The sequence below is a fragment of the Leuciscus leuciscus genome (assembly GCF_965113295.1).
Source record: "Leuciscus leuciscus genome assembly, chromosome: 1".
NCBI lineage: Eukaryota > Metazoa > Chordata > Actinopteri > Cypriniformes > Leuciscidae > Leuciscus > Leuciscus leuciscus.
The window spans coordinates 66,340,355-66,349,951 of NC_138725.1; the positions used below are offsets into that span (position 1 = coordinate 66,340,355).

The 9,597-nt window shown below is 36.6% G+C and overlaps 2 protein-coding genes and 1 long non-coding RNA gene across 5 annotated transcripts in view; all 3 read right to left on the reverse strand.

Moving 5' to 3' along the window:
• Nucleotides 1-5,539, reverse strand: part of LOC309481316 (uncharacterized protein) — a 72,136-nt gene extending 66,597 nt beyond the window's left edge. The window contains exons 1-5 of the mRNA XM_082146193.1: nucleotides 5,257-5,539; nucleotides 4,926-5,043; nucleotides 4,759-4,850; nucleotides 4,534-4,651; nucleotides 4,138-4,256 (exon numbers count right to left, since the gene is read on the reverse strand). Coding sequence (XP_082002319.1) covers nucleotides 4,171-4,256; nucleotides 4,534-4,651; nucleotides 4,759-4,850; nucleotides 4,926-5,043; nucleotides 5,257-5,415 — 573 coding nt within the window. The 5' untranslated portion in view covers nucleotides 5,416-5,539 and the 3' untranslated portion in view covers nucleotides 4,138-4,170. The remainder of the gene's footprint in view (nucleotides 1-4,137; nucleotides 4,257-4,533; nucleotides 4,652-4,758; nucleotides 4,851-4,925; nucleotides 5,044-5,256) is intronic.
• Nucleotides 258-3,390, reverse strand: LOC309473888. 3 transcript variants are annotated; one of them, XR_014197129.1, is made up of 4 exons: nucleotides 3,326-3,390; nucleotides 2,949-3,101; nucleotides 1,654-1,850; nucleotides 258-1,455 (listed from the first exon to the last, which is right to left on the reverse strand). It is a non-coding gene; the product is annotated as an uncharacterized lncRNA (long non-coding RNA). The 3 variants fall into 3 exon arrangements; XR_014197130.1 differs by lacking the exon at nucleotides 3,326-3,390 and having other exon boundaries at nucleotides 2,949-3,224; XR_014197131.1 differs by lacking the exon at nucleotides 3,326-3,390 and having other exon boundaries at nucleotides 1,654-1,856; nucleotides 2,949-3,224.
• An 18-nt stretch (nucleotides 5,540-5,557) lies between the features above and the next one.
• Nucleotides 5,558-9,375, reverse strand: LOC309481302 (uncharacterized protein). The gene is made up of 9 exons (XM_082146169.1): nucleotides 9,241-9,375; nucleotides 8,795-8,864; nucleotides 8,365-8,457; nucleotides 8,023-8,233; nucleotides 6,697-6,877; nucleotides 6,210-6,442; nucleotides 5,939-6,117; nucleotides 5,724-5,851; nucleotides 5,558-5,600 (listed from the first exon to the last, which is right to left on the reverse strand). Exons 5-8 carry the CDS (start codon nucleotides 6,791-6,793, stop codon nucleotides 5,749-5,751), a joined length of 612 nt encoding a protein of 203 aa, XP_082002295.1. The 5' UTR covers nucleotides 6,794-6,877; nucleotides 8,023-8,233; nucleotides 8,365-8,457; nucleotides 8,795-8,864; nucleotides 9,241-9,375; the 3' UTR covers nucleotides 5,558-5,600; nucleotides 5,724-5,748.
• Nucleotides 9,376-9,597: the final 222 nt, after the last annotated feature.

Genomic DNA, 9,597 nt, shown 5'->3' on the forward strand with positions numbered 1-9,597 from the left:
TGTAGTGCTTTCTAAATTACAACATTGTGTAGGCAATGATAAATGGATAATGTGTGTAAAGTTTTGCAGTGAAAGTTTAACAAATCTGACTCATGTGTCAAAACTGGGGAGTAGTGTTTATAGTTTGGGGAAAAGGGTGTGCTTTTTGATAAACGGTGTTGTGTTTTTGAAATTTGAGTTCAAATCCATAGTTACAGTGTTTCAGCAATCGAGAAAAACTGTAACATATACACCTAACAGATACACATTACTTATTATGATAGATCTTGTTTAATTACAAACAAGGTTGATTGTTTGAAAATAAGTAAAAAGACATGCATTAAAGTAATTAATTAATAATGCAGTTTGATGTTAAACAGAGTTTAAACTGTTAAACAGTTTATCTGTAAACAAGATTCCACAGTGTGATGTTTTTTTTAATCAACTATACAAATACAAAATATTGTTTTTCAATAAAGTATGAAAAAGTAAAAACAAAATATTCATCTTTTGTCTTTCACAACAATACCAGTAAAAATACACCAAATGCATATTTGTCAAACAAGCCATAAGGCTGTATTTAAAAACATTGGAATGTGAGGTTATTAAGTTTACTTGCAAAAAGCTCCAGCAGAACAAAGAATTAAGTCATCTGTCAACTGTAATAATATACAATATAAATTAGAATCGTAAAATAAAAAACTGTGTATTTTTCTGTTACATACTATAATGCATCTTTGCAGTAATATAAAGTTACACAAGTTATATACACTCAATTAAGTAGTGATCCATATAGGCAGCCTCCTCTGGGGAAAAACAAAATGTCATAGACTGACACAGACACTGCTGCTGCACCACAGAATAAGTGAATATTGAGAAATGCAATCAAGAATGAGTTTTTACATTAAGGCCTAAATGTGATGATAGAGGAATTGTCATGAGGTCACCAAAGTCATCATGTGCTTACAAGATTTCATGGCAATCTGCCCAATTAGACAATATTCAATTTGACATTCTGGTCTAATGATTGTGCTACAGGGAATGTCATAAGGTCAACATGACATGATTCATTGCTCAGCAAATTACAGAAATCGGTTCATAACATTTGTTGTATGCAAGTCAAAAGTTTGGCCTAACGTTGGTGCAAAAGGAAAGGTCACAGGGTCACCACAATTAAGGGGAGTCTCTCTTAAAAGAGTATACACTACCCTAATATCATATGAGCCCAGTAATTACATCTGGTAATATCATACATGCAAAGTTTACATTTTTGGATAAGATTGGTGCACCTATACTGAGAGGTTTGTGCATTTTCAATGAACTGTGCAATGTGCTTACTAAATTGCTTGGAAAATCTAAATACACAGTTTGAATTTTTAACAAGATTTTGATGTGGTTAATCAATCAGCATACTAATAATACACAGATATAGGGCAAGTCCATTTCCTTCAACATAGTCCTTCGTGCAGCTTCCATCTGGGGAAATACAGAAAAACAAAAAAGCAAGAATTAGGATAAGAGGGTGAATTTCAGCTGTTTTAGAATAAGTAAGGTGTGTAAAGCATTAATAAAACACACAAATAAATTATTAAGAATAACAGTAACAGGGGGTTATTCCAAAAAACAAACAAACATACATAATAATAATAATAATAATAATAATAAATAAATTACCTAAATTGTGTTTTCCTCTTCATCCTCACTGGTGTCTGGACTACTGAGGCCACTTTGATCTTCCTCTTCAACATGTAGAAGGACAGAGGCCTCAGGACCTAAGGCAGTCTTGTACTGTTGGAGGACCACTTGGAACCTTTCTGACACCTCTGACAGTCTTCTTCTCAAGAGACAGCAAAGTCCCTCATTTCCCTGGTCTACGTCTCAAAATACAAACGAGATTACATTAAAGACAAACTATATTAAAGGTTGTATCAGTGATTTCAGGCCCAAACATAAAAGATCACATTCATCTAATCTTTCCTAATGATCCGCTAGCATAAGCAAGCCGTCAAAAAACGCGTCTCTGTAGGCAGCCTAGGCTCTGAGATCTGCACACAAAAACAATTGCACTCACCACCACTCAAAACCAAAACAAATAGTGTTCCAACCAATCACCGACAGGGGTGGGTGTTGTGAGGTTTTCGCGTGCAGCCGTCATAGGCAGCCTTGCACGAGCGCAAAACCTCACAACACCCGCCGTGATTGGTTTTGAGTGGTGGTGAGTGCAATTGTTTTTGTGTGCAGATCTCAGAGCCTAGGCTGCCTACAGAGACGCGTTTTTTGACGGCTTGCTTATGCTAGCGGATCATTAGGAAAGATTAGATGAATGTGATCTTTTATGTTTGGGCCAAATAACTTAAATGGAGTAAAAAGATATCACCAATTCAAATCTACATAGCAGGATAATTGGCATTTTTATGTGTATCGCTGACATGGGACCAGGCTAGCTTCTGTATAAAACAACTTAAGGCAACATGGCTCACTGAGGTGACTTTATGGAGGGAGGCCCAAAGCAGCATATATATGTCTGATAGCTGTTTTAAGTTAACAGTTTTCTTCTTCACTACAGTTGTGCTGAAGTAACACATTTTGTTACTTGCTGACCAGCAAGGTTTTCTATGTTGACTGGAGGAGATAATAATAAGATTAATCTTGATGTTATGCTAACCCCATGTAACACACCAGGACACAAATTCCAATGTTCAAATTCTTTTGTTCATTTCCGCTTTCCAGTAACAGACATAGTACAACAAATCTGCACATCTTTCAAGCAAATGTGAATCTGTATAGCCTTACTGACTTGTTACCATAGCTACAGTAACAACTTTAATCCCCATTTTTTATGTATATCCCAAAGGACCACGGCAAAGAGAGCCATAACCGTTCTACTCCATCCAAGTTCTGTGACTGATGTGTTTTTTTGTATGTTTTTTTTAAACACATTAGATGGACAGGGTTTTAATTAAACTTACCCTCCTCAGCCAACTTGTTCTTGAGAACCATTGCCAGGCTCTGCAACCACGTGCAGTGTTGTGCCATCTCCAACACCAAAACGCTTGTTTCCTCATGCAGTCGCCTTGTTAACATCACTTGGTCGTGCACTCGTTTCTTGATCGAAATGTTTGCTAAGAATCAATAACAGTTATATGTATACATGAGACAATCTTGCATAATCACTAAAACATTGACTTTTTTTTTTATCAATTGATACATAAGAAAACTGAAAATACACCATTAAACTAAATTAATATTACAACACTCAATATGTAACATGCATGCCTTAGTTCAGTATACTCTATAAAGCAGAACTGTAAATAAATTCCTGTGAAGCATCTTAAAACAGACATACCACTGCCATGAACCTCCCACGGCCATATTTGAGACACAGTACTCTCTCCAATTAGGGAATGCTCCACCACAGCTACGTCAATGGTTGTTGCCGATTCTAGTACAAGATCATTGTATTTCTGTTACTGTATCTCCTGAAGAATGAGTTTTTTGTCTTCTGCCAGCTTCCTTCGAAGGCGATGGTGAAACTCGCTGCTGTGTAGAAAGACATGAAGTACAGAGGCAGAGGTTTTTGACAGAACTCTTCAACAAGAAAAAAATTATAGCACCAAAAAATTGAAAAGCAAAGCTGCAGTTATTGAAGTATGTGAATATTATAATGTAGACTGACATGGGAAACAAATTGTCCAGTGTGTAACATTTTGGGGGGAATCTATTTGCAGGAATAACTAACACACACACACTTTTCATGATTGCCTGAAAATAATAATTGTGCATTAATTAATTTAGAATTGGCAGTTTTTTTTTATCTAAATACGTTCCCCTTTCACGGAGGCCGCTATGTTGCACCTCCATGTTCCTACAGTAGCCCACAACGGACAAACAAACACTGGATTTAGATAGTACCTCTCACATTTTCTCGTCGGCTACCGTAGCTTGGAAAGATAGAGGTGAGGGAAGCTGGTTGCAATCGTCAAACCTCACTGATAGATACCACTAAATCCTACCACTAATACAGACTGGTCATTTAAAGAACAGAATTCAATGATTGAGCTGAACTGTGCTACTACATTATTTGCTAATTCCATGTTGGTGGAGTAGGATGCATACAGTAGCCTGAATTTATCAACCTATTATATTATATAGTTATACCATTCTGACGGTAGAGGGTTCGCTTCCGGTGCCTCACACTAAGGTAGAGAGCCCCTCAATTGATTGCTGAAGTCCTCTGTGTGTGGTGCCTTGACTGGGACGAGATGTATCAGGTGTCTCTGTAGAAGATATAGTGAAAGCAAATTCACTGTTAAAACAACACAGAACCGTTTCTCTGCTTGAATTTCATGTAAAACCTTTTAATCCAACTTATTTAAAAACTTTGTATGTGCACTTCCTGCAGGGAACTGGGAATATACTAATAAACCTGACATAAATGTGGCATCACATTAGATGATGATCCGCCTACAATTTTTTGCTGCTCTTTAATATCAAACATAAAATTTTGATTGTAGAAAGGGATGTTTGTTGTTTCTTTTATCTGGTCATGCTTACCACCAGCTGCCCATTCCTTTACATCAGATAGACACTGTGACACCACTTCATCTGTGCAATCTAGCTCTGTTTTTAGGTCAGCTAGCCTTGCAGTCTCATCATGGAGTCTCTGACAAGTCTGATGAACAGTGTTATACAATAATCAGGATTAAAACTTTGTATGATTAACAACAGGCCAAGTAAACACAACAAAAGGACACACAAAACAATTAATATGAGACTTACCTTCACATATCTTGTGGAAAGTGCCTGATGTAAAGAGATATTTTTTTTCTCGTTCCACCCCATTGCATGCAATGTAAGCATGTCCACCCGTGCTGTTGAAAGCAAATAATGAGGTTACGATGATCAATCTAAAAAAAGTATACACGAATATTGCAAACTCCGGTCACCTGCTTTGGACATATATTTGGTCGTCAGGGCACAACGTGAGAGGTAACTGTTCACTTGCTCCACCTCCTCACCAGCGGTTGTCCCTGCTCCTTCCTGGTTCCTGCCACTCCAATTAATCTGTTAGTAAAGGGTGGAAGAAATTCAATTAAATGTTATTTATATAGCCCAATATCACAAACCACAATTTGCATCAAAGGGCATTACATTCCATGCAAGAAATGGTTATGCAAAAAGACAAGATAATATAGTGTAGCTTAACTTATATTTCATATTATTAATGTGCTTGTAAATATTACAAATGTACATTTGATGCCAAAATATTATACACACCTCACACTTAGTAGCATGGGCTCGAGCATGCATTACACTGAGAAAGGGTTTCATAGTGGTCAGTTCCTGAAGAGCAGGAAGGACACTAGCAACTTTCTCCAGGTATGGCCAGTATTTGCATGCCACGTCCATTGCGAAGAATTGTGCCTTGGCTGGCATGAGCTCCCTTTGAAGGTACAGAGGGTAGGCAAATATCTCCCCCTGTACATATTAAGGGCTTTCAAAAGGAACCCATGGCGACACACAGCAACCTCCATCCCCTCTTCATCCAATTTTGAAGCCCTCCTTGAAGTTTCCCTCACTGCTGTCCACTGGGAGTCCCCACATGTGCCTCTTCCCTGTGTCTATGACACACAAAACAAACACGACAAATCAAATAAAAGCAATGGCGTCATTCAATATATGGCATTTATTCTCTCAATTTGATTTTGTAATTGGTAGGCAGGAGTAATTGAAGTGGGGGTTACGTTTATTATTGTAACAACTATTTTGTCAACTTGCATTTTTCACTGCTTTCTGTATGGTGTCGACAAATCTAGACACCGCACTGTCTTCAGCCACAAAGAGCCCCTCAAAAAAGCCAGGATCATCAGAGCTGAGGAAGAAAGAAAAATAGAAAATCCATTCATGAAATATATGAAGTAAGAAAATGAATCAATAAAAAGACTGGAAGAAAGATCACCTTCCGTTTCGGCGAAAGCGATATAGCTTTCTGTTTCCATCTGCTGAAACAGCCAACATTTCCGGCGTGCAGGCTGGGCAAGTGAAAGGAGCACTACAGCAGAGCTGGTCTTCCTCAAATGATGCATACGAAAGCTCTAAGAAGCTGCGCTGCAGTGCATCGCCGTTGATAGGTCCAGACTGGAAAATATATAGAATGAAATAGTATTTTGATATTGTCTGCTTATGGATTTTTTTTTTTATTATAAAATGGTAATAACATTTACACTTACTCTTCCTCCACACTTAGTGCGATGCTCCAGCAGTTTTGCGAAGGCTTGTCTGGAGAATCCCGGAGAGATGATCTTGAGTTCCTGAAGGGAGCTCAAGAGGTCCAGTGTATAAAGTGTGGAATTGGTGACGGAGGCTGGCCAATATCCACTTCTTAGGAGGTCTTTTAAGTCAGGGGTCCACTGCTGCTGGCATGTTTGACATTCATACAGTGGCTGATGCAAGTCAAAACGCCCTTGGAACAAAAAAAAATTATTAAAAATATAATACACATTTACCACATACTTAATTTTACAACACTTAGTTCATTATGCACATTGTGAATGGTTGAGAGACATTGCACAAGTTCCTATAATCCCACATTTATATTTTCAAATTCACTAAATTCCACACTGCTGTGTTGATTGGACATTATGCTGGAAAGATGCTAATAATTTTTTTCTTTGCAGAGGACAAAAAAAAAAAGAGATATATATATATTTTTTTTACCATTGATGGTAATTAAAATCACTGGTTTGCCTGGTAACACAGTGAAGTTTGTGCCTCCACAGGAGCAGTCTGGCACCTTCACAGTTGGCAAACGCATTCCCTGTTGTGGAGTGGATGTGTTTTGTGATGCAATACATCACAGTCCCCACAGAACCACTCCTCAGGAAGACACTCTCTGCACCTAAGGAGAAAATAAAACAATATTATAATATAATACATTATTTCAGGTGAATAACTTATATAAACTACTGTACACTCTATTTAAGCTATTTCACTTTTACTAGGTTCGATTTTATTGTAAAGGATTGCATAGTGGCTCAGTGTTTAGCATTGTCACCTCACAGCAAGAAGGTCCTACACTGTAAAAAATGATTTTTTGGTGAAGTAAATACTACTGAAAAAAAACAATGTAATTTACATGAAAAAGTTAGTCCAGGCAAGAATTTAAAAAACTAAGTAAATTCCATATCAGTACTTATTTCAAGCGAGTAGAAATGAAAGCGTAAATATCAACTCAATAAAATTAAGTAAAAATTACTCAACTTTTCTGATACTGGGGTTCCCATCATGCACTGGACCTTGAATAATTAATGAGGTTCATTTTTCACTGTTTTCCAGCTGTATTTACACTGTTTTATCATTGCTTTTGTTGTCAGGATTAGTAACTTGCCATTTTGTGACATTTTGAGTAAATTTTCTGCTCAAAATGACACATTCAAACACAAAAATGATCCATCAAATGTTACCGTCATTGTGTATTGTCTACGAAGTATTGAGGTACTGTATTTGCATTCACATGAGACTTAACATCTGACATGATGTCTTATAAATTACTTAGATAATCTAAGTAAAGCACATACTATAAATGATTGGTATAATTCAATATTATTGTTTGAGTGAAATGTAATGCAAAGGAATATTCAACTAAATCGATATCAATCAACCTTTTACTAGCCAAGTTAAAATTACTTATTATCTTTGTTACTTTCACTTAACTAGGTTAAGTAAAGTTTACTTAATTCCATATTCCAAGTAAATTTAACTTAAAGATTTCTAATTAAAGCTACTAATAAATGTTTAGGTTTTTACTTGGCAAACTTTGTAAATTTACTAGCATTTTCAGAGTGAAAAAAATTAGCAAGCTTTTTTCAAGTAAATCCTACTCCAAATTTTTTACAGTGTAGATTTACTTTTCTCATTAATGTGTTTTTTATCTGGGTATCTAAGTCTTCTCCCATCCCAAAAGACATGTATCTTAGCCTATGAAGCAGGGCACTCAGCAAACCTACCCTGGGTAATTGAAGTTTGGTATTAATGAAAACCAACCTAATAACAGCAGGCTCGTTGCAAAGGCAACACAGGGGATGACCAACAGCCTCTTTTGAAATAAGGCATTTTAGGTGGTATGGTCTTGCTTCCTTCCAGCGCTCTGAGGCTTTCTGCTGCCGAAAAGACCATGATGATGCAGAGCTACTTTGAGGCTGAGCAGCAGGAGGACATGACACCAAAATATCAGAGAGCCTCTCCATATTTTTTTCTGTAAAGAAAATCCAAAAATAAAGCAGTAAGGGATAATTTAGATAAGGAACAATTAAAAGTCAACTGATTAGTATTAGAATGAACACTTTTTTTATACTGTACATGCATAAATTCATCACTGTGAATTACCAAATTCCTCTTGAGGATTTAGTTTTGTTGAGGTTGCAGTAAGTGGAACCTCCACACTGGATGACAGGGAGCACTCAACCGTGGGGTATGTGGCTGTAAAACAGCACATAGAAGAATAAGAAAAAAGTTAGGCTATCACACTCTATTCTTGTTCTTCTTTTCAAACTATATACTAAACAATTTATGAAATCAGAAATTTTTTTGTTAAGTACTTGGAAATATCTTCTACAATAGCGTCACTGAAAGGTTTATCTACTTTTTAATGTCTTTTTAGATATTTGAATATTTTAAACTCTCAATAAACAATTACAGTGTTCTAATTTGAGTTGGTCCAACATTGTCATAGTAAATTCCTACAAATGTCAAATAATTCAGATATAATCTGTGGCGGAGGCTTGGCGTCGCCCTCCTCGCCTCCCCCTCGGCTTACCACGTCCTACAGAGTCCCTTTTAGAGGTGTGTGGAGGGTCTCGTATACGTTTCCTCTCATCAGCTGCTCTCTGTGTATTGGAGTGAATATTTCTTGTAAGACTGATGTTGATAAAAGTAAGGTAACCAAAAGGCAGGTAACTTGTGAAAGGAAAACACAACATAGGGTGTTAGTAAGGTGTTGAACAGCTTAAATGAGCCTTGGAATAGATTCTCCAAGTATCTGTAACTCAGAGGGATGGAACTGCATATACTATTATTATTATTATTATTATTATTATTATAATATTCCCTTATTAACACATGTCACAGAGCATGGCAGGATGCATCATGCAATATACCTGTATTAAATCTTCTGCACTCATCATTCTTACATATTCCTCATCACATTTTACTTTAATTGGTTATGTTTGTTATAAAATGATTGAGGTGTACAAAAACTCTAACCTTGGCTTCAGCTAGAATGTGTTCATGTTTCAGCTCCAGAGCCATGCGTCTCCCCTCTTGGTAGTGGGGATCCTTTGAATCAAGTTTATGCTTGGTGGCCATTGCAATGCAGTCAGATACAGACAGACAGACAGACAGACAGACAGACAGACAGACAGACAGATACAAACAGACAGATGGGCAGTATTTCAGATACATGTATTTAAAATACGTATTTGAAATACAAAATACTATTTTGTATTTTAAAGCCTTTGGAAAAAATCAAATGTAATTTGTATTTAAATACATTTAAGATGAGTATTTTTGTATTTTCAAAATACATAAAATACTTTTTGCCAGTCAACCTCTTTATCAGGG

Bases quoted from the DNA above. Each gene is read 5' to 3' on its own strand.
- LOC309481302 (XM_082146169.1), bottom strand. From the start codon at position 6,793: ATGCGTTTGCCAACTGTGAAGGTGCCAGACTGCTCCTGTGGAGGCACA. The intron at 6,443-6,696 runs GTAAAAAAAATA...TTTTGTTCCAAG, and splicing joins GATTTTAATTACCATCAATG to GGCGTTTTGACTTGCATCAG. The intron at 5,852-5,938 runs GTGATCTTTCTT...TTTCTTCCTCAG, and splicing joins CGCTTTCGCCGAAACGGAAG to CTCTGATGATCCTGGCTTTT.